The 21,562-nt window shown below is 52.2% G+C and overlaps 10 protein-coding genes across 10 annotated transcripts; 6 read left to right on the top strand and 4 right to left on the bottom strand.

The window, feature by feature from the left end:
• Positions 1–166: 166 nt before the first annotated feature.
• ASPSYDRAFT_158808 (uncharacterized protein) lies at positions 167–2,514 on the bottom strand (the record flags this gene model as incomplete). The annotated part of the gene is made up of 9 exons (XM_040842762.1): positions 167–372; positions 430–522; positions 569–628; positions 678–906; positions 956–1,113; positions 1,164–1,547; positions 1,596–1,852; positions 1,914–2,290; positions 2,362–2,514. 9 exons carry the CDS (start codon positions 2,512–2,514, stop codon positions 167–169), a joined length of 1,917 nt encoding a protein of 638 aa, XP_040698741.1.
• A 2,476-nt stretch (positions 2,515–4,990) lies between these two features.
• Positions 4,991–7,201, bottom strand: ASPSYDRAFT_435885 (sugar porter family MFS transporter). The gene is made up of 4 exons (XM_040846691.1): positions 6,392–7,201; positions 5,665–6,327; positions 5,570–5,617; positions 4,991–5,517 (listed from the first exon to the last, which is right to left on the bottom strand). The coding sequence occupies exons 1-4, from the start codon at positions 6,926–6,928 to the stop codon at positions 5,119–5,121; spliced, it is 1,647 nt and encodes a 548-aa protein (XP_040698740.1). The 5' UTR covers positions 6,929–7,201; the 3' UTR covers positions 4,991–5,118.
• Positions 7,202–8,817: 1,616 nt separating this feature from the next.
• ASPSYDRAFT_92969 (uncharacterized protein) lies at positions 8,818–9,234 on the top strand (the record flags this gene model as incomplete). The annotated part of the gene is made up of 1 exon (XM_040852760.1): positions 8,818–9,234. The coding sequence occupies one exon, from the start codon at positions 8,818–8,820 to the stop codon at positions 9,232–9,234; it is 417 nt and encodes a 138-aa protein (XP_040698739.1).
• Positions 9,235–9,668: 434 nt separating this feature from the next.
• Positions 9,669–10,268, bottom strand: ASPSYDRAFT_49084 (uncharacterized protein). Its single transcript, XM_040847770.1, has one exon. It carries the CDS (start codon positions 9,972–9,974, stop codon positions 9,774–9,776), a length of 201 nt encoding a protein of 66 aa, XP_040698738.1. The 5' UTR covers positions 9,975–10,268; the 3' UTR covers positions 9,669–9,773.
• ASPSYDRAFT_49083 (Zn(II)2Cys6 transcription factor) lies at positions 10,086–12,065 on the top strand. The gene is made up of 2 exons (XM_040847769.1): positions 10,086–10,277; positions 10,332–12,065. Exons 1-2 carry the CDS (start codon positions 10,188–10,190, stop codon positions 11,589–11,591), a joined length of 1,350 nt encoding a protein of 449 aa, XP_040698737.1. The 5' UTR covers positions 10,086–10,187; the 3' UTR covers positions 11,592–12,065.
• Positions 12,066–12,465: 400 nt separating this feature from the next.
• On the top strand, positions 12,466–14,468 carry ASPSYDRAFT_49082 (FAD-binding oxidoreductase). Its single transcript, XM_040847768.1, has one exon. The coding sequence runs from the start codon at positions 12,773–12,775 to the stop codon at positions 14,267–14,269; it is 1,497 nt and encodes a 498-aa protein (XP_040698736.1). The 5' UTR covers positions 12,466–12,772; the 3' UTR covers positions 14,270–14,468.
• Positions 14,469–14,728: 260 nt separating this feature from the next.
• Positions 14,729–15,624, top strand: ASPSYDRAFT_49081 (uncharacterized protein). The gene is made up of 2 exons (XM_040847767.1): positions 14,729–14,942; positions 14,999–15,624. Exons 1-2 carry the CDS (start codon positions 14,916–14,918, stop codon positions 15,539–15,541), a joined length of 570 nt encoding a protein of 189 aa, XP_040698735.1. The 5' UTR covers positions 14,729–14,915; the 3' UTR covers positions 15,542–15,624.
• An 890-nt stretch (positions 15,625–16,514) lies between these two features.
• ASPSYDRAFT_159053 (phosphatase PAP2 family protein) lies at positions 16,515–17,865 on the top strand (the record flags this gene model as incomplete). Its single annotated transcript, XM_040842789.1, has 4 exons — positions 16,515–16,589; positions 16,646–16,718; positions 16,764–17,187; positions 17,235–17,865. The coding sequence occupies 4 exons, from the start codon at positions 16,515–16,517 to the stop codon at positions 17,863–17,865; spliced, it is 1,203 nt and encodes a 400-aa protein (XP_040698734.1).
• A 577-nt stretch (positions 17,866–18,442) lies between these two features.
• Positions 18,443–20,093, top strand: ASPSYDRAFT_158769 (uncharacterized protein; the record flags this gene model as incomplete). The annotated part of the gene is given in 5 exon segments (XM_040842757.1): positions 18,443–18,771; positions 18,784–18,917; positions 18,974–19,074; positions 19,128–19,399; positions 19,454–20,093. 5 exon segments carry the CDS (start codon positions 18,443–18,445, stop codon positions 20,091–20,093), a joined length of 1,476 nt encoding a protein of 491 aa, XP_040698733.1.
• Positions 20,094–20,527: 434 nt separating this feature from the next.
• On the bottom strand, positions 20,528–21,096 carry ASPSYDRAFT_135435 (uncharacterized protein; the record flags this gene model as incomplete). Its single annotated transcript, XM_040840724.1, has 2 exons — positions 20,528–20,861; positions 20,911–21,096. Coding segments are annotated over 2 exons (469 nt in total), but the record flags the coding sequence as incomplete, so codon positions are not given.
• Positions 21,097–21,562: the final 466 nt, after the last annotated feature.

The following is a 21,562-nucleotide window of genomic DNA, read 5'->3' as shown; positions in this document are numbered from 1 at the left end:
CGAGATGGCCGGACGGGATGTAGCCCGAATGAGAGACCAGTCAGTCAGTCAGTCAGTCGGTCGGTCGGTCGGTCGGTCTCTTTTCTCCTCCACCTTTGCGAGAATTACGATATCATATCAGATCGGTTAATGTCCAATTTCAACTTCAAGTCCAAGTATCAAGCAATCAAGCCTCGGGTCCGACATTCCGGCGACGCAGGATATACCGGTCCACAGCCTTTCCGAGCCCGGAATGCTCGTTCTTCTCGGATGTCGCGATAATGGGTGGTGGCTTGGGGATGTTCTGGCGGAAGATGTGGCGCTTGATGAAGTAGGGCAGCCAGACGCTTGTCTCGTAGTTGAGGAACTCCTTTGTTGGGACGGAGAAGACCTCTGGGTTGATGTTAGTTGATTTTGCAAAGGATAGGTAGGTAGGATTTGGGTGCTTACGATCCAACTCTTCCAGTGTGAGTTGTTTGGTTTCGCGCACGAAGCAGAATATCATGCCCCAGGCGATGAGGTTGAGTCCGGCGTAGAAACCGACTGGTATATGTTAGCTTTGTCGTGATATTCGGCTAGGTGTACTTACAGGCGCCAGTTGGAGTCATGACGGTGGTCATTCGGGGGAATGTCAAGCTGAGCACACCGGCTGGAAGAACGTTAGCAGGCTATACAGAAGATGGCGGAAAGGCAAATACCGAAGGTGTTGTTGATGCAGACGGCCCAGGCCATGCCCTGCTCACGCTGGATGGTGGGGAAGACCTCAGCGGAGTATTGGAATGCAACAGGACCTTCGCCTAGGGAGTAGCATATGGTGAACAGATAAACGAACAAGACGACTGGGCCGATCTGCTCTCCACGGGTTCCTGTATCCTTGAGAAGGGACAGTCCGCCAGCAAGTAGGAAGATGCACATCAGGGGGAAGGTCTGATCCGTTAGTGAGGGTTTAAACGAATACAGACATTCGGATACATACAATCAAGCAAAGAGTCCGGCGGCCCTTGGTGTCAATGAGGAACAGCGTTGGGATGGTGAACACGACCTGGACGGCACCATACCCAAGCGAGGCGTATAACGCTTCAGTGTCGCTGTATCCGGCATCTCTGAAGATACTCGAACTGTAGAAAGAGATAACTGGGACCGTCAGAGCTGGACAGGTTTAGGAATTGAAGGGAACAACGTACTGTTGATACCGCACATCTGCTGAGCAAGCATGACGGTCGATGCTCCATAGTTCGCGCGTCTGATGCGAGGCACGGCGAAGCAGTCCCACATACGCTGGAAGTAGCCGGCACCACGGGCCTCCTTGAGTTCCTCCTGGTAGATCACGTAGGAGTAGTAGTAGTCTCTGGCGGCGATGATGGGGTGGGCTCGCAGGCGCGCCATAGAGCGGTATCCCTTTGCATAGTGACCGTGCTTCATGAGCCAACGAGGCGACTCAGGACAGAAATAGATACCGAGACCGAGAATGAAGGACGGGATGAACGCAGAACCGAGCTGAAGACGCCAGGCGATAGTGCCGGTATTCATGACGATGCAGTTGGCGGCGAGACCCAAGAAGATGCCTGCTCGACCTTAGTACCAGTCTAGACGATGCGGCGAAGAGGGATACTGACCAGCCACAACCCAGAGTTGCCAGAACATGACGAGGGCGCCACGGACACGGTGAGGTGCCATCTCAGCGGAGAAGATAGGGACTGTGGCGTTCTTTGCACCGATGCCGATGCCCATGATGAATCGCGTGGCGAACAGGGCTTGCCAGGAGTGTGTGAACCCGGAGCCGATGGGTGTGGCAGTGAGAATGATTGCAGTGATGAAGATCTCGCCGCGACGGCCAAAGTAGTGATTAAGTGGGTCGACGATGAAGGCGCCACTGTATATCGAGTCAGCAAGACAGAGAAGAGGTATAAGAGGTATCAGGGCAGGGAACGTACACAAGACCGGCAGTCAAGAAGATCACCGCGTTGACAACGCCAACAATCCATTCGTCTCTACCCGTACCGTCAATACCGAATTCCTCGTGGAACTGGAGGTTCGCTCCGTTGGAGCCAGTCTGATCCCATCCTTGTGTTGCGGCACCGACGGCACACAGTCCGATGGAGTACCAAAGCATCCAGGGACCATGCCACTTGTGGGCTCGCTCGTACTCCAGCGCGTCCTGCTCGTCGCCGTAAAGGCCCTCGACGTTCTCGAATCTATCGGGGTCTCGCGCAACGAGGGCAGCGCGGCCGAAGAGCTCGGCGTGCTCGGCCAGGTCGTGGTCCTCTGCGAAAGTGCGCGCATCGTGCACGACTTGCTCGATGGGTTGACTCTGGGTAAAGTAATTAGCAGGTCCACTAAGCGGCGGCTAACGTATCGGAGAGAATGAAGGAAAGGACGTACCTGGAGAGGATTCTGGATGATGTTGACACCAACAGACTCGCGGCGAGCACCCTCCTCGGTGCGTATTGGCTTGGTGGCCGGAGCCACCTCCTCATGGGTAGGAGAGGAGTCCTCAGCGTTCAGCGAGGGATTTATCTTTTTTTCGTCACTCATGGTGGTGGCAGTAGAAAGGCGTTCGGAGTTCCGCAATGTTGGTGGGAGAAGAAGCCTGGAGAGAACCCCTGGAGGAGGAAAACGCGCCGGCCATGCAGCGGTATTAAATCCGTGGCCCACGCCTCGTTACTTTCGACAAGCCGCATGCGACAAAGGAAAACAAAAGTCAGTCTTCACTGGCCGGGGCGCAGGATGCTTCCTGGCTGGCATCACTGGCAGGGGGCTCGATTGGTGGAAAAGGCCGCCCACCCACCGGAGCAAACGCAGCAGCGTACCACTGACAGGTATCGCTTCACCAGAGCCTTATTGCTCCCTTCCGCCTGTGGCTTGGAGCCGTCCTATGGGCGGTGCCCAAAGCGGCGTTTTGAACTGGTCCAAGGTCAGATTGTCGGGGGCGTTTCAGCCGTGTGCCATGACCCCGGACTTGGGCATGGCTGCGGTTGCTCTGGTTCCGGGGTATTCACTCGAGCTTCACCTGGCCTCTCTGAAGAGATTGTCTTCATTCCCCAGATTCCCCAAACCCGCAGCCCCTAACCCCCAAAAAGTGGGTGCGTGGCCCAGCCTTGGGAGCCCTGCTGATTGGCCGCTGGTGGATGTCAAGAGCAGAGAAGAACTCTCAAGCAAAACACAAGACGCGACAAAAAATGGGTCTGACTCACCCCAAGGATTGCAGCTAGCGCGCCTGGGCGTCTCTGGGCGTTGAATCCTGCGGTCAGCCACGCCGACCCAGCTCCTCGTATTGGTGCCAACCTGCCAAAGCTGGGTGCAAAGGCATCGGGGCTGGTTGCACGAGAGCGGAGCCGGTCCAGGCGCGGCGAGACGATCGTGTAGCGAGAACGACGAGAGATACGAGAGATACAGCGGAGTTACGAGCAGCGTGGCCTCTGGAATGCTATGGCCATGGCAGCCATGTGGTGCAGCAAGGGGCGGGGCTTCTTGGCTGGGCGGGGAAGTTGGACCCAGTTCGACAAGTGGGAAGTTATAACTCAGTTATTAACTTCTTAACTGATGCCTGGGATGTAACCCTGACTTCCTGGTCTGACAGGCGGGGCAAGGCTGGTTATCGAGTTGGTCAACGGCGTGGTGGCTATATAACGCCCGTCATCAGCAGATCGCAACCGGCTGCTATGGGCTGATCTGGTCTCACGCGACTGAAGCCGGAGGAGTGAAGGAGTGAAGGAGTGAAGGAGTGAAGGATTCATCTCCAACTTCATCGTCTGTGCCTCGCTGACGCTTACGTTTCGCTCGCTTACAGTCTGGAAGAGCAGAATGCATCGCCTGCTTCCAGAAGCATCTCATCGCTCACCAGACTTCAGTTCTCAGACCCACGGTGAATGATGATCCTTAGACCCACGCAAGGTTGCATGAAGGATTGCTAGCATCTTCCATCGTCCGTGTCCTTAAAAAACCCTATCCGCCTGGATTCAGCATTCAACACTGCAAGCGGCAGTAGTCAAGTAATGACCGCAAGACAAATTGGCCGGCCTCCTTTGTTGGAATGCAGCAACCACGGTTGCCACATCGCTCATCTGCATGACTTGCCCCTTACTCCCCGCAGTAACCTAACCTTATCACCGCTCTGGGGATTGGTGGCGTTCGATCCAAATGCGTCTGTATCCATGCCCATCACGTGGCATGGGGTATCGAGATCGCACATTCCAGACAACCAGACAACAACAAGATCCAGATGATATGGAATTCATGACGCAAACATCCATGGAGTACCAAATCTAAATTTCCAGGAATCTGGGCCCCTGGACAACTGAGACATGCTCGTCAAACTAAGAATTCTGCACAGCCATCGTATTTCAGGCCATTAAGACCAGGTCATCAAGACTAGGTCATCAAGGACCAGGCGTTCGCAGTAACGGAACAGGGGCTCTGAATTATGCATAACATGGCTCCCCAATGCTATAAACGCCTCTGGATCTTTTAATTTCTCCGTCCAGCCACACCTCGTATCCGGCTTCCATGCCGTACCCGCTGCCGGTGCCGTCGGCGAAGAATAAATACGGCAAGAGATTTGATCACGGTGTAGTGTTCTGGAAAGCAGTTCAGAGAATACACATCGCGTTGGCAGGAGAAAAATGTAGGGCAATCATCCTGGCAAAATGTTTCCGCGGATACATCGGCTCAGTGACCCGGCTCAGTGCACTTCCGCAGTCTGGCGCCGATCAGGTCGATAATACGGACTTTTTCACGGTGTCTAGACACTGCCAGCACATAGTCTTCGAATTAGTAATGCAGCGAGATCCGACGAGGATGGGGGGTTGCACTGGGAAGGAACTGAACCGGGTTGCTCTTTCTTTAAGTAACAATGTAATGGAATATAGGAAGGCGCGATGCTGAGACCAAGAAAGGAATGTACGATGATGAATTAAAAGAGGAAAGTGCGATGGACGCGATGTCTCGTTCCTTCCTTATAGGTATCGGACATTGTAATCACAAGTGGAGGGCGCGAAGATGTGAAGTATCACTTGGCCACTTGAATCCAAAGTCATAACTTAATATTCCCTCCAACTCTGGAGGCATGCTATACACTGTGTGGTTCTATCGTCATGTCTGTACAAATATAAAATATCATATCTACATCTCATCTTATCTTCATGCCGACGAGTTTCCAGAGTTCTCGGAGTTCTCAGGATTCTCTACATGTTTCGGCGTCTCGGTGCCCTCCTTCCCAAAGACACCCTCCTTGATTTCAAAGCGAAACTGTTCTTCGTCTTCCTTCAGCTGAGCCTTCAGCTTGGTGTGAGCCCGCCAGACAGGCTTGATCTCGAACAGCCGGTCGACGGCCTCGAGAGGGATACCGCTGGTTTCGGGGATCAGGAAGAAGGCGAAGAAGAACGCGAGGAAAGAGAGTGCGGCGAAGAAGAAGTAGACACCGTAGTTCATCTTCGCAAACATTTGCTTGGTGAACCGCGAGACGAGGAAGTTGAACAGCCAGTTGCTAGCTGTTGTCGCGGCTTGCGCGAGGGATCGGAGGTTGGGATCGAAGAATTCCTAAATATCTGTTAGTTCATTTTGCCGAGTATATCTATAGTACGGTACATACCGAGTTGCAAACCCAAGGCGTTCCGTTCCATGTCGGGGTGTAGACAGCCTGCGAGGTGGTTAGCAGAGTAGTTAAGCGGGCTCCGTGATACATACAGTCCACAGATAGAAGAAGAAAATGGCAGCAATGCCGCCGCCGTTGAGATGGTCGGTAGGGTGGTCTTCAGGACGGACAACGCAGATATAAGCTCCAATAACCCACATGCACACAGAGCCGGTAATGGCACCGCCAAGCAGAAGGTTTCGTCGTCCAAGCTGATCGACCAAGAAGAGAAGCCAAACAAACGTCATGACAGCCTTGATGACACCGAAAATACCCGTCATCCAGCCGACATCAGCGTCAGACACGCCAATGCTGGTGAAGATGGTCGGGCTATAGTAGTTGATGGCGTTGATACCAGACCCATTCTGCCAGAAGAAGAGCATACAGCCAAGAAATAGACGGTACAGAATCTCCTTGCGTCGCGCAACAGCCTGGAACGGCTTCCAAAACCCGACTCCAATTGTGGAAATCTGCTCTTCGAGAGCTTGGTCAATGGCCGCTACCTCTTCGGTGATGTAAATATCTGCTTCATCCAATTGGCGAATCCAGCAGAGGTTGGCCATGGCCTGGGCGCGACGGCCCTTGAGGAACAACCAGCGAGGGGATTCGCGGATCCATAAGGAACCAAGGAAGAGCAGTCCCGCAGGGATGATCTGGACGGCAAACGGAATGATCCATTGTTGGTGACTTGCAGGCATATGCCTTTCAACCCCGTACTGCAAATGAAATCGACAGGTCAGTCATTGTCTCCATGTTCAACAGCCAATATCAAGCACTCACATTGATCCAGAAACCGACCAGACCACCGATCTGCCAGCCCAATTCATAGAACCCGACCAGTCGTCCTCGAATGGCGGGAGGTGCAAGTTCAGAGATATAGATCGGAATGATGTTGGATGCAACACCAGTGCCCAGACCAGTCAGGACACGGCCTCCATACATGATCCCCAGGCCGGAGGATCCCTTCGTACCGCACGACAGGCCAGCACCGAGGGTGAACAGGGCAGAGGCAACGACCAAGCTCCATTTCCGACCAAGCCAGTGACCGAGACCGTATGTGAAAATGGCGCCGAAGAAAGCACCGGCAATGAACAGAGAAACGATATTCTCGCTAATAAGATCAACCTGGTCTTCGGTCATATCGTCGAAGCCGAATTCATTCTCGAACGACTTGAGCGTGATTGTCGTCCCGATGAAGGCTGATGTGTAACCGATCATATTGGAGCCGCATGAGGCAATGAGTGCTAGCACGTAGATGCGCCAGTTGTAGACGGCCTGTGGCGTTGGCCGGTCCTCGGCCAGAGTGAGAACGCCCATGGTTGCAGTCGGACTTGTACGAGAGGGTGACAAAGACAAACTTGAATCGTGGATGAGACTTAAAGGAACCTGCAAAGCTTGCGACCTGCGAGGTGGGAACAGCTTCTAAAAAGCATCCGCAGAATCTTCGGGGTTTGTCAACTCCAGCCCTCTCTCCACAATTGTTTGGGGTTCGCCAGGAAGCTATCCGGGGCATCCATGAGGAATAGCAGGCCTGCGATACGCTGAGATCTCACACGTCAGCTGGAGAATGCCCCAATGCTCCCACGAATTCTAGTCGAGGGGACGCTGTCCGGGGGAGCGTTCTCCCCAGGCCTCGCGCTTATCCGCCAGGGGCCAGGGACTCCTGCCCCGAAGAATGTTGCTGCATGAGTCGGCGACCCGGTGAGCGACATCGCAAGGCCAGACGGGTTAATCGCTCAGCCAGCGGACATGGGGAAGACTCTGCCGGTCAGCAGTTCACAGGCATCTCCCACACATCGGCCCGAGTTGGCCTGTCAGCGGCCAGTCAGTGGCCATTCAATGGCCAAGTCGGGACCGCTTTCTCATGAATGCGGGCCGAAGTGCATTTAGGGCGTCTGGTAATTTGCTAAAAGGCCCGGTTCCTAGTCATGCCCCCTGTAGACCCAGACAGACCCAGTTTTCTGGCAATGGCGTGGAAAAGCGCTTAGCCAGCGGCCGGAGTTTGGCCGAGCAGATGGAAAAGTGTTCTATCTCGATGGACATCAATGTTCGAAATATTTAAGAGATGGAATTTTCCTTATCCTCGAAGCTGGGCAAGGCCAGACGACAAGACGACAAGACAAGACAAGACAAACAAGCAAGGCCCAACCGAGAAGCTTGACCACATTGGCACACGGCCTTGGCAAAGGGTTGGCCCTATCCGAATGCGGCTAGCGTCGGGGTAATAAACCTCCGGTCGGGAATATATACCGCAACAGGCCACTACTGTCTGAAGAGCGTACTCTGTAGTCATTCTTGTCGCGCTGGATACTATTCATAGTATGATGGACTATGGAGAATAAGGTAAATGAGCAGATTTGACTGTAAGGATGATGATAAACTTTATTATTGCAAGTGCATGCTGCAGAATGAAGTCACCCACGGAAATATATATCCGACATCAATAAGCAATACCCAGTAAATATGGGTTCCTGCAATATACATTGATTGAACAGTGTTTCCGTACCTTCGCGAAAGTGTAAGAAGAAATAGATGACAGTTTAGCAGGTCCCTTGACATAGTCATAGTAGAGGATAGTCAATAGTAGAGGCCATCCCAAATTAACCACCTAAAAGAACCGAGAAAGCAATATTATGCCTGGATGTTGACCAGAGCGTATAGTAGCTCATGTCATTAGGGTCAGGTTATTCTCTAGTCTAGGATTAATCCAATATATGGCTTCTTTCTCCACTGCTATGAACCAAATCAGTGACGGAGAAACCAGACTGGAATATCAACGACAATGACAAGCCAGAGACGACGGAATCCCCTGTGTCCTGCAGATCGAGAATGCTTGTACAGGGTTGTTTCATCTGTCATTCAAGACGACCCAACCAAACGCGCGTACCAGGCCTCAATGCCTGCGCCCGGAGTTCCCGACAGCAATTGTGAGATTGCGAATGCATTATCTGGCCGATTTAAGACGATCGTCTCTATGGAGGGCCATGATTGTCATATTCGGCCCCATTTGGAGATCGTGAGCTGTTGTCATAGGCTGCTGAGATGTCAAAGAGCCTTACAGCCTCATATCTCCACCCCCAATGAATCCTCCATACTCCGTCCCAGGGTCTCTCCAAGTCATCTCCAGGCCCTCTCAGCTCCTTTTCTGTCTTCCTCCGCTATCTTTTGTTTCATCGTCCACGACTTGACAGCTTCCCACAAGTCCCATGTCCGAGGAGGTTCGAGCAGGCTGGGCGGTCCGCCGGTACCTCCCAAACGCCGACGTATGCCCTCCCGGCGAGCACGGCGTAAATACCTGGGGCCAGTTCTTCGCGTGCTGTCCTGATCCGTCACGGCCAAATGTGACCGAGTTGAACTTTCGAAAGTGCGACCTTGACAGTGAGCTAGGGGACTTGACGCCGCAGCCCCGGTGCGCCAATTCAACATGGACCCTTTGGACCTACGAGTCGGGATTCTTCTGCTGTGACCCGACGATCAGGAACAGGGCTACTACTATCTATCTACTGGCCAGCTGGGTTGTGCCACCAGTTCTTGGATCTCGACGGCTGATCCGGATGATGTGCGGAATGCAGGGAATTACCCACAGCCTGACGGTATGCGCAGCCACTTTCCTGGAAGCTTGAATGAGGAAGCTAATCAATATGTCGATTACAGTAAAAGAGCATTCATCGACGAACAAAGGCGCGATAGCGGGTGGCGTTGTCGGGGGTGTTTGCGGAGCGTTGATAATTGTGGGCATAATATGGTTCTTCCTCCGTCGTCGTCGCCAGTCGAACCAGCGAAATACCACAGAGGCGTTCACGTAGTCGAGCAGCTATAACAACAATACAGCCAAGGTCGAGAGTGGCCCAGCTGAGCTGCATGAACAGTCCCCCGTGCAGAAGGAGATGCCGGCGGATCCGCACTTGCGCCACGAGCTTTCTGGAATGACGCCTGCAAAGCAAGAACCTTCAGAGCTTGCTTAGTTGCTATACCCTAGCGTTTGTTTTTCTTCTTCTTCGTTTTTTTAATTTTTTTTTTTTTTTTTAATTTTTTGTTGAGTCTGAGGTTAAATCTTAATCCAAATGTAGGCGGCAAGATATCAGTGCCCGCCTTTGGTTATACTACCGGCATATATGAAGGCTGCCAGCGTCAGTCGCAAATAGATAAATATCGTTGGAACTTATAGCGAGAGTGATAGATCATTTAGGAGGGGAAAATGTTGATTTATATAGGAGCGACATGACGGGCCTGAAGTCGTGCTCGGCCTAACAGTAAGGCTGGAAGCAGTGGCGTAAGCACGTTCGTATTGCAACTTTAAATAGCAGCAAAAAAAAAAGATCACCCAAAATATGAAATGCCCAGGCGAGCCGGCGATCGCCATAGTTGGAGAGCCGTTGACGCATCAAGTGGGCTGAAACCCAGTTAGATTAGGATTGACACGCCAATTGTTATATATCACCCACCCGTTCATTTGAAACGCTTGCACGTTTGACTTTGGGTCTTTTGAGTGCTGGAGTCATTCTGCGATACGATACATCTAGACATGTCCATTATTATTATTCTTCGGTAATGAAATTATCGCACGCAGTTGGCAATGGCCAGCCTCCCGCCCTCGAAAAAGGGCCGCAAGTTCCACCATAAGTCGCGGTATGGCTGCGTACCGTGTAAGCGGCGGAGAATCAAGGTAAATATCTAGTGCTTCGAGCTGTATTGAATTTGTGGACTGAATTGTAGACAGTGCGATGAGAAAAAGCCCATCTGCGACAACTGCGCCCAGCGAAATATTGAATGCTCTCTGAGATACTTCGAGCCGGCTACAAGACAGCGCCAACCCACTGCGTGTACAACGGTGAATACTCCCTTGCAGTTACTAGATGGAATCCCCGCGCAGATATCGCATGGAGATGTGCCCTCCTTCTGTCGCCGCAATACGCGCGACTATGAGCTCTACTGCCACTTCCGGACGCGCATGGCTCCCAGTTTCTCGTACCATGAACTTGTCCAGAAGCTCTTCCGTGAAGAGTTCCCGAAGTTAGCGACCTCGTTCCCGTTCGTTGGTCATGGTATCCTCAGTGTCGCCTACATCCACCTTGCAGGGCAGTCCCAGGCATCGGCGCAGAATTTACTCGCAGAGGCCGCTTTCCACGTTAACCAGGCTTTGCCGGAGTATTCGGAGTCGCTTAGGGATATAACCGAGCAGAACTCGGCGGCACTGTTTGGGTTTGCGATGTTTGTGGTGCTGTTTGATTTTGCGAATGTTAATGAGGAGTGCGGCGTTTTGTTACACGCTGCGTGGAGGGAGTCAGATTCTTCCAAGAGGGCGGAAATTGTCAGAGAGCTGGCGAGTAATGCGGCGAGAATCGCGCACGGTATGCATAATATATTTGGGATATTCTGGAGATGCCAGCGGTGGATTTCATCAGGGCCGCTTGCTCCTGTCATCCAGCGATATAGTCCGCCGATGCTGAGCGAGCCCTCGATGAGCTGGATCAGAGTGGAAGACGGGCATCTCGCAGCGTTGAGTAATCTGTGGCAGGGTAATCCGGCCATCCCTTTACACCATTCATGTGTACTGTCCGACGCTCTGAATTCCCTCCGCGATACCTTTGCGATGGTCACCCAGTTGACTGTCCTGCGGCCTCAGGGTAATCGGGCTGTGGAATCCTCGCTCGTGGATTTGGGTCAGATCCATACGGAGCTCTCGGCTGGACGACTCGACGACATCCCGAGCGTCTTCACGTGGTATATCAGGCTGTCGCCGGATTTTATTAGCATGGTTGAGGCTGAGAATGTGTATGCGATGGTCGTGCTCGCCCACTATGCGATCGTCCTGCACAGGGCGACCTGTGATAAATGGTGGATTCACAGACTCCCTGAACGATTTGTGGCAACCGCCGAGTTGGTTCTGGGACAGGAACGAAGGGCATGGATTGAATGGCCGTCGCTGGTTGTTTGTGATCGGAGTCAAGCTGATGGAGGCACTACGCTAGAATTATAATAAGTTGTAATATTAAGAAACCTCGGGATACCTAGATGCATTCGATGCAGAATGGCGATTCACATGAATAATATGTCCAGATGTCCTGTCTCACCTCGAAACGGTGATTTTATCCTGTCTCACCTTCGAAACGGAGATCTATGTGAGCTACAAGATCGTGCTACATTTGGCTAATTGTCGAGTCTCCTGTACGACTGCGCTTGGGCACCAGTCGACGTCGTACAAGATCGGGCTTGACTATCCACTATCCACGATGCATGAATGCTCAAGAACCACTGTGGGGAATCCGGGGTATGTGAGCGAGTCAGTCGGAATGCTGGAAGCGCAGCAGACTCACAGAAGGACCGGGAAGGAGGTCTAACTAGTATTCAAAAATACCAGTTATGCACAGGCATAATGCCATATTTCGTTGAAGCCGACTGCCGATTGTTTCAGCCCGTTCAAATCTGCGACTCAAGGTACACCCGATGCAAATCCACGATCAACCGGCAGTCGACAAACCAAGGCACAGCATGCCAGACTCGAATATTCGAGTCAGCCACAGCCTCGCGGGTTCCACGTGAATTTCTTAGAGTCCGGCGGTTGATCGTCAGTGAACCAGTCTGCACTACTCTGCAGTGCGCGCTTGGCCCCTGGACAGGCGCATGGAGTACGCACAAATGCATTGGATGTATGGAGTAGAGACACGTATATTGCTGCTTCTTATTTGCCCAGGACACACTCCAGAACAGCTGCATGTCCCGTTTCTTGGCTTCTGGGTGCATGTTTCTTAACAAAGCTTCTCACCGCATGGGGTAAACGGACGGCCCCCTGGTTCAATGTGGACCCGAATTTAATGTTAAACCATCCAATGAAATATTGTGCTATACGCAAACGCTGATCCTGTTTTTCGGCATGGAATGGTCTCAGTGGGACGAGCTTCTCCGTATCTGCTCGCGTATTGCGTATCGCGTATATCCCCATGCCTGACTGGATTAAGGGCAGTGGATGGATCTGGCGTTGCACATTGGAGGATCAGCTCCTTCAGGATAAGAATTTATATATGATCTCTGCTTTCTCCTCCTCACTCGGCTGGACTGGATTGTGGGTTTTGAGTATCTAACGCTGTATCCCCCTTTTCCCGCTCGTTGACGAGGATTGCACGCCGGTCTGCCCTCCTTGCAGAACTCAGGATTAACAACATGCTTCCCCAGATTCCGTCAGGGCTTGGCGTTCTAGCCCTGGCTCTCTCGGCTCTTCCAGTCGCTGCTTCTTCAGGACCAGGCCCAGAGGCATGCGGGAACCTAACGCAGACCCTCGGCTCAAAGACCGTCGTCACCAACGCCCTAAGCCCCCAATACATCAAATCCAAAATCTCCTACTTCAACACCGAGCAGAACAAATACAAGCCGTCGTGCATCGTCTTCCCAACTTCAGCAGAAGATGTCTCCGCCGCAATCAAAGCGATCCGCAAATCCGACTCCCGGTTCGCGATCAAGGCCGGTGGACATAACCCTAATGACTTCTACTCGTCTGTCGACAAGGGTGTGCTTATCGATCTCTCGTCTATGACGGAGAAGTCGTACGATGAGGATTCGAAGCTCGCGACGTACCAGCCCGGCGGCACGTTCGGGGACGTATACGAGTATTTTGCGCAGTGGAATCGCACGGTCGTGGGTGCGCGATTGGCGGGTGTTGGGACGGGACTTGCCCTCGGCGGTGGTCTCTCGTACCTCTCTAGCCAGTATGGAATGGCGTGCGACTCGTTCCGCGAACTTGAGGTGGTGCTGCCCTCTGGCGAGATCGTTACTGCGTCTGAGAACAGCAACCCCGATCTGTTCTTCGGTTTGCGCGGCGGGGGCGGGAATTCCTACGGGGTTGTCACGAAGTATACGGTCCAGAGCTACCCAGCGAATACGTTCTATGCTGGGAATGTGATTTATCTGTTCCAGCAGAACTCGGCTGTGCTGGACGCGATCGGCGACTTTGTTCGGTATAACGAGGACCCCAAGGCTGCGATCATCGGGACTTATATGAAACTGCCCACTCCGGATTTGGAGTTTAACCTCGACGAGGCGATTATCTTGTTCCTGGTCTACGATGGCGAGGACGCAGGCAACGTGTTTAAGAACTTCACGGATATCCCCAATCTGGCTAATACGCTGAAGAAGACGGACTACAACGGCGTCGTGAATATGCCCATCCCCGGCAGTGCAGAGCTCAACGCTGGCCGGAACAGCTTCCGGGTCACCGTACACAGCGGCGACAAGCAGGGCATCGACAACCTGAACAAGCTGTACGAAGAGTGGCGCGCCTGGAGCGAGGACAACAAGGGCCAGTATGTCCTGACCTCGTTTGACATCCAGCCCATCCCGAGGTCGCTCACGGATGCTTCGAATTCGAACTTTGGCGGCAACGCGATGCAGATGCCGGATGGACCGTGGTACTGGGTGAACTATCTGCTGACGGCGTCACCGCTCTTGTCGGAGGAGGATTTGCAGAAGGTCGAGGAGAGTTACAGAGACCTTGTTGCGGCGCTGCCCCCGACTGAGGGATTGCCGTTGTTTATTAACGATGCTGCGCATGACCAGAATGCGTTGGCTACGTATGGCGGGTATGAGAGGTTGAAGAGCATCAAGGCCAAGTATGACCCGGATGGTTACTTTAGTGAGTATACTGGGGGATGGCAGTTTCCTTGATTGCATCGTTCGATTGTATATAGCCAAGCACATTAGCTGTTAATATGGACGAATAACCGCCGACATTGGAGTAAGTAGTACGGTATGTGACAAATGATATCCAGGGACGGCGTCAAATGCCGGACACCAGTGGTTGAAATATAAGTGAGACATGATGTTGGCACTACTATGGTTACTTGCATGGTCTAGACGATGGGCAGTGGCAAAAACCTTCAATGCCAATGAAATTGTCGAGAAATGTGATTCAACTGCATTCCCAGCACTGTAGGCGCCGGCGGTTAGGGTTCTCTGTACTGTTGCTGCAGTGTAGGCGCCGAGGCCGGGCCGATCCTTGAATGTGCGTCAAGGAGGGTCGAACTGGACAATGAACAGGGCGCTTCCATTTATAGAATAGAGATGAATACAACAGACAATGAACGAGACTTGTATATATCTCCCTTTGACGCCGAGATTGTTTCTTACCCCAACTTGCACTCTACCATGGAATCCCGAACCATGTCACTACGCCAGACTCTGCTCTACCTTCTATCGCTGTCCTCGACTTCCTTTGCCAATCAGGATGGTTTTCAAGATTCCGACCGAGATTTAGGCCTGGACGCGTTTCCATCGCTTCACAGAGCTCTGGTCACGAAGACCATCACATACAATGAACAGGCACCAGCACCACATCCGAGTAAGTGTTTCCCCAATATTGGTACGCTATCTCTCCAGACAAACTAAGGTTGTCAAGACATCACTAGCGACTTGGACAGTCTGTCCTGCCAGCCAGATCAGAAACAATGCAACAACTCATGCATCCCCTCCACACAGGACTGCTGCTCGGCCGCCCACTGCTTCCCCGGGGACTACTGCTACCATTACAGCGGCAAAGCACACTGCTGCCCCGAGGGCCTCGAATGCTTCCAGATCAGCGGGTACGTTTGCTTCGACCAGAGAATATTGTGGTACGACGAGGTCCACATTGTGGAGGAGAACGGTGACGCGGTGACAACCGCGTGGGACCTGCAGGAGTCTGTGCAGCGAGCGAAAACGAGACTCGCTGTGACAGCCTCGTATCCGGGCGAGGGTCGTTCCTCGTATTCAAGGCTGAGTTCCAGCGTCCTGGAGGCAGCGGCGACCTCGTCGGTGGTGTTGGATACGATATCCACGCGGACAATCACGCTACTGAGTAGTCCAACTTCGGGGCCTCTGGCAAACTCTGTGGACCCGGTTGACTTTGTAGACTCTTGGGCGGGACCAGAGGGAGTCGAGGGCCAGAACGTTCTGGGATGATTTGTGCGTCGAGTATTTGTTTTTTAACTATTTATTTATTTTTCTTTGTCAGCGGGGTTGAGACCGGAATTAGAGCGTTGTTTGTGCATGAATATCTCCGTAAATAGCCCGAGTCCCGAGACATGTGCGCAGCATCCGGACTCCGTATGCCCCCTATCGCGGAACGGCAGAACCAATGAGGGAAAGACAGTTTTGACTTTGACCATCAATTCTGCACTTTATGCAGTGGAGTCGGATCATGTTCCTTGGATCTTCCGGTTCGGTGTCCCGGCGGGTACCGCTGACATCACGTGAGCTGACAGACTGGCGTGACATTCAANATTGAGCAGCGGAAATGTTGGGAGACCGTTGCTGGCGGGAGTGTGCGCACTGTTGGGAGATTGGGATGTCAACATTGATTCAACTGACCGTTGGCATCTACTATTTGGGTGCCTGCTGGAGTTGAAACTGTTAGTGTCCGCTGTTCACGCGAGCAGACCCACGCAGCTGGCAAGGCTGAAGACTGCCAAAATAACGAATACGAGATGCTCGAGTCTGCGCCAATCAACAGCAGCAGTGGCTTGGAAACCAGTTTTGGATTTGCAGTTTACAGCTGTCGACTGTCCTTAATTTATGCAGAGCATCTCAATTTTGAGGCGGTCAGCTGACCTCCCTTTCTTTCTCCCTTCCTCCCTCTCTTCCTCCCTCTCTCCCGGTCGTCGAGTCGGCTTCTTGTCCCTTTCTGCTGTCAGCTTCAGCGTCCATTCTTTCATTTCCTTCTATATATATACGTGTCTATTTCTCGACCTTCATACTGCTGTTTACAGCGCCAATGCCCTCTCATTTGCTCTAACCCTACTTGGTTAGCATTCGCCCCGAGTTTCCCATCTCCAGCACGTTCGCGACGATCTCGACAACCATAGGCCAACAGGCTGTGCTATTCAACATTCGGCCACAACGCGAGTCGTGATCCTTTGCATCCAGCGACTCAGAAATGTCGACAACTTCCGCCGCCAAGATCGATCTGGGCAAACCCCAGTTTGCTTCCCACTCATGGCTCGAGCCGATCGTGTGTCACCCGGCTCTTCACCGTGCCCCGCAAGATCTAACAAGCTTATTCACTAGGTCGTCGTAAGCATTATGCTTATCTCCCTCTACGTGAACCGCTATAAACACTTCAGCATTCTCGACACCAACCGTGACCCCATCGTCGAGCGAGAGTACCTTAAGGGCGACATCGAAGCTAGCTCGGTACCCCTACCGGACGATCACAATGGCCTGAATAACTCGCACCCCGCAAAGCGACGCTCATACGGGTGCTGCGTGATCAGCACGCCAAACTCCTCTCGTTTCGCCCGTCACCTACACAGCCGCTTCGTCCAAAAATTCCCTTTCTTGGTTGAGATGTTCTATTGGATCCTCAACTATGCTTTCTACTCTTGCACCAAGGCCATAGCGCAGGCGCTGTCTCCGGCTGGAACGGACGTAGTGCAGCTCGCGCAGGACCACGGCATTTCTATCCTTGACTTGGAACACCGTTCGATTTTCAGTAGCCTTTTCCCTATCGAAGAATCCGAGTTTCAATCCTTCTTTCTCAACGGGCATCCGGGGTGGATGACGTTCTTCAATCGGATCTACTCCCTGGTCCACATCCCAGGGACCGTCGCGTAAGTTTCCCGATATGAACTGGAGGCAACGGTGCTGACTTTGATAGGTTCATCTCCTGGTACTACTGGGCCGCTCCTGATCATCACCGATTTGCTACCGTCCGCCGCACGATGACGCTTGGGAACTTCGTCGCGTTTATAGTCTTTTGTTTTTATCCGTGCATGCCCCCGCGGCTGCTGCCCGAGTCATACAACTTCCACGACACCGTGCGCCAGGAAAACGCAGAGAGCGTGTGGGTCGGCGGGAAGATGGTCAACCAACTAGCAGCCATGCCGAGTTTGCACTTTACCTATGCTTTCTGTATTGGTGCGACGTTCATGTACCACTCCAATTTCTGGTCTCTCTTCAACGGCGGCCGGAGGACCCTGCGTGCTATGGTCACGACGGCCATCTTTTTCAGCCTTGGCATCTTGTACCCTCTGCTGGTGTTGTCGGTGATTGTTGCCACGGCAAATCACTACTGGTTCGATGCGACCGTCGCAATGTTCTCCGTCGCCATGTGCTTCGCCCTCAACCGGATCTGGCTGGTTCTACTGCCAGCAGAGGACATCTTCCTCTGGATGACGCGACTGGAAAAGCCGGTGCCAACGACTGGCAGCAGGCTCCATAATAGCAGCTGGCACATGCAGCAAGACAACTTCGAGGAGTCGGAGCACCTGCTACAACGCAACGCATAATGAAGTTGCGGACGGTTCTACCGCACTGTCCATGCATACTGGTATAATATCTATATTTGCATATACTCATGCAATAAGCGTATAATTAGCCTGATTTGACGCAATTTACATAATATCTAGGAGTACATTGAGAAAGCATTTATCGAGTTGGGAGTTTCCCCTAATCCACCTTATCAGCAGCAATAGCTCGCCCAAGTAGCATGCAATACGACAACCAACTATCTCCGATGACCAAGCTCTAATCTAGGTCCGACCGCACCCAGACTCGAAGACCACGGCAGTTGTAAGACATTTGGAGCCCGAAGAACTCCCAGCAACGGCAAGCCCCACTGGGAATCTTTTGCTGAATGAGGGAAAAGACGTCTCCCCAAGCTGCACCCCGCATTGACAGGTCTCCGGCCCACTTGGATATCGCGGGGAAGTGTTGGAGAGTCGAAGTACTCAGATGCCGTCGATAGTTTATATTGCACAAGTTCCATCACCCAGAAGCAAATGCTTACCTCGTAACATCAAATTGGTCAAACTTTTGACTACAAACTCTATCAATATGGACCTAGAAACGAAAGATATTAAGCCTATGCACATCGACAACGTAGACGCCAACATTAAGCCACAAAGTGAAGCCCTAGACCTCAAGACAGAACGACGAGTCATCTGGAAATGCGATCTCCACGTCGTCCCAGTATTGATGGTCCTGTACCTCCTTGCCTTTCTCGACCGAATCAACATCGGCAATGCGCGCCTGCAACGTCTCGAAGAGGACCTGGGCATGGAGGGAAATGACTACAACCTCGCGCTGTTCATCTTTTTTATTCCGTATATTCTTTGCGAGATCCCGTGCAATCTCATTATGAAGAGACTTGCACCATCGACGTGGTTGAGCTCCATTATGGCGTTGTGGGGTGCGTTGAGATGAAGGATGATGCGAAGCTTGGGAAAGTGGCTGATTGAATTAGGGATCACGACGATATGCCAGGGGTTCGTTCAGAATAACGGCGGTTTAATGACTTGTCGGTTCTTTATTGGCATGTTCGAGGCTGGGTTCTTGCCGGGTTAGTTGGACGGCCCTCATTTGGCTGATTGGATGAGATATTGATGACTATGCTAGGATGCGTCTACCTCATTTCAATGTACTACAAGCGATATGAGTTGCAATGGCGGCTTACGCTGTTCTTTGCGTCGGCTATACTCGCTGGAGCAGTTAGCGGAGTGAGTTCTTCGAAGCTGGAGTCAGGGCTTGTGATATCTAACTGCTGGTACAGCTCCTGGCTTACGGAATGGCGTACATGGACGGTATCCGGGGGTACTCGTCATGGCGCTGGATTTTCATACTCGAAGGCCTTGCTACGACGATCATTGCGATTATAGCCAAGTTCTTTATCGTGGACTGGCCGGATAAAGCGCGGTTTCTGGACGACGCAGAGCGCGCTATCCTACATGCCCGATTGCGGAATGATCAAGGCGGGTATCGAATGGATCGGTTGGATAAGACTGCCGTTAGACGGATCTTGATGGATGGGAAGATATACCTTGGGTGCGTCTTTGGCTTTGGCGGGAGAGACTGGAGAGAAATTAACTGGCAGTACAGGACGATCATGTACCTGGGCGTCCTGAACACGGGATACGCGGCGTCGTTCTTCACCCCGACTATACTGAACGAGATGGGCTGGACGTCTCTTCAGGCCCAGGTGATGAGTGTGCCTGTCTACGTCGTGGCAGCGGCTGTAACCATCTGCACGTCCTTCCTAAGCGACCGATGCAAGCACCGCTTCGGCTTCGCAATGGCAGGGTGTATGATTTCAACAGTAGGGTATATTATCCTGCTTGCGCAGGACTTTGTCACAACGGGCGTCAAGTACTTCGCCCTCTACGCTGTCGTCGGTGGCGGCTACATCGCCCAACCCATCTTCATCGGCTGGCTGAGCAATAACATGAGCGGCCACTATAAACAGGCGATTGCCTCAGCGGTCCAGATCGGGTTCGGAAACTGCGGTGGTTTTATTGCAAGTAATATCTTCGTTAGTTCTGAGGCGCCGTATTATCGCTCTGGCTATGGGACGTGTCTTGCGCTGATTTGGGTGTGCGTGATTGCGGCGACACTGCTGTTTTTCTTGCTTTTACGGGAGAATCGACGTCGTGAGCAGGGGAAGCGCGATTACTTGCTGCTGGACGAGCAGGAGGTAGGCAATTTGGGTGATTCGCATCCACACTTTAGATTTACTTACTAGGGTGAGGTGAATGGGTTCATATATAGCTACCGCTTGAGATATATATTGTCCGCGTATGGGTAGAGATGGCAGCATGACTGACTTGGATAACGAAAGGTAGGAGTCATACCAATAAACCATTGAGAAGGTATCATAAAAGGTTAACACTAGCTTCTTTATTTTTAACTGCAAGTGTACGCCCCGGCTTTGTTCAATATCACTGTATGAGTGCAATAACATCAATCGAAATCTGAATGGCAAGGTATGGGATGGTCAGAGACAAAACGGCAATCCGGAGCAGATACCGAATGCAGTACGTTCCCGAACACTCTTGACCCATTACGGTAGTTATGAACTGGAATAATGACTCCAAGAATATCATGCTACCAGCTCAGTTTCGGAATAGACGAGGGCCTGCTTTTCCGGGCCAGTTTGGAGCAGTTATATCATTGGGCAATTATTGTATTACGGAGAATTATTATCCTTGCACTGTACAAGATCAGAGATTAAAATAAACCAATAGTAATATCGCCCTGGAGAACTGCATGCAGTTCCAACGCAACATCTGCTCTGAGATCCATATTGATCCGGACATTCAGGCTCGAGTCCTTCTCTGGCGGCTTCTTCATTCCAGCCCGACGAGACGTGACGCATCTGTTCCCCCAAGGACCCAGAGGTGGGGCCTCCTCCTCGATCAAGGGCTTAGGACCCTTGCCCGTCTCCTTCTTTGGGTCATCGGTCCCAGTATCAGGCTGGGCCTCGTTCTCGTCCTCTGTTTGATCTGCGTTGCTGGTGCCGTTAGAACCATGCAAGTATATTCCTGTATTGAGAGCCTTACCTGAGAGGGTCGGGCATTTCTGTTAAGAGAGGGGTTGCTGGTGTAGGTGTGGATGTAAGCGGCGGTGATGGTGGTGGCGGAGGTGGATCTGCTATAAGCCGGACGATGATACCCCAAAGCTTGGAATATAGGGTGAAAACGAATGAGGGGACGTAGATACAGGGCCTCCAGAACGCACGATACATCCGAGACGGGTGATGTCTAAATACCTGGAAACGGGGTGTGCCGGCGGTTCTAAATCGAGTGCCGGGCCGCCCTCGTACCGCAAGTGCCGACTGAATTCGACTAGACTGATGTCAGGGTGTCAACCGGAGTATTGGCCAGTTGGGCGAGAGTTAATTCAGACCATCCGTAATACCTAGAATGGAAAGTGCATCAAGACAGCATCATGGATGTTGTCAATAACAGATCGCAGCCAATGAGCCGGCCTCGATATGGATCAACAGCCCGTGGAAAAGAGCTACTGATCGTCGAGCCAATATCCTGGCTTGCTGATTACATTGGCTGAAGAAATGCCTCTGAGCAAGCGACTACAAGGCGACGGATATCTCATGACTGCAGCCCTAAGGTGGGCAACCACAACCATGTATAGTCCCAGACCACGATGACATATCGCTTATATCAGGCTTGCTGAATGCGGTCGGAATTACAA

This window comes from Aspergillus sydowii (assembly GCF_001890705.1).
Source record: "Aspergillus sydowii CBS 593.65 unplaced genomic scaffold ASPSYscaffold_12, whole genome shotgun sequence".
NCBI lineage: Eukaryota > Fungi > Ascomycota > Eurotiomycetes > Eurotiales > Aspergillaceae > Aspergillus > Aspergillus sydowii.
The sequence above is the reverse complement of the archived record's forward strand: the minus strand, read 5'-3'. Positions and strand labels throughout refer to the sequence as shown.

Coding starts and splice junctions, on each gene's coding strand:
- ASPSYDRAFT_435885 (XM_040846691.1), bottom strand. CDS start 6,928: ATGGGCGTTCTCACTCTGGCCGAGGACCGGCCAACGCCACAGGCCGTC. Junction 6,328..6,391: donor TGGTCGGTTTCTGGATCAAT/GTGAGTGCTTGA, acceptor TTTCATTTGCAG/TACGGGGTTGAAAGGCATAT. Junction 5,518..5,569: donor CGCCTTGGGTTTGCAACTCG/GTATGTACCGTA, acceptor ACAGATATTTAG/GAATTCTTCGATCCCAACCT.
- ASPSYDRAFT_49084 (XM_040847770.1), bottom strand. CDS start 9,974: ATGGCGATCGCCGGCTCGCCTGGGCATTTCATATTTTGGGTGATCTTT.
- ASPSYDRAFT_49083 (XM_040847769.1), top strand. CDS start 10,188: ATGGCCAGCCTCCCGCCCTCGAAAAAGGGCCGCAAGTTCCACCATAAG. Junction 10,278..10,331: donor GTAAGCGGCGGAGAATCAAG/GTAAATATCTAG, acceptor AATTGTAGACAG/TGCGATGAGAAAAAGCCCAT.
- ASPSYDRAFT_49082 (XM_040847768.1), top strand. CDS start 12,773: ATGCTTCCCCAGATTCCGTCAGGGCTTGGCGTTCTAGCCCTGGCTCTC.
- ASPSYDRAFT_49081 (XM_040847767.1), top strand. CDS start 14,916: ATGAACAGGCACCAGCACCACATCCGA. Junction 14,943..14,998: donor GGCACCAGCACCACATCCGA/GTAAGTGTTTCC, acceptor TAAGGTTGTCAA/GACATCACTAGCGACTTGGA.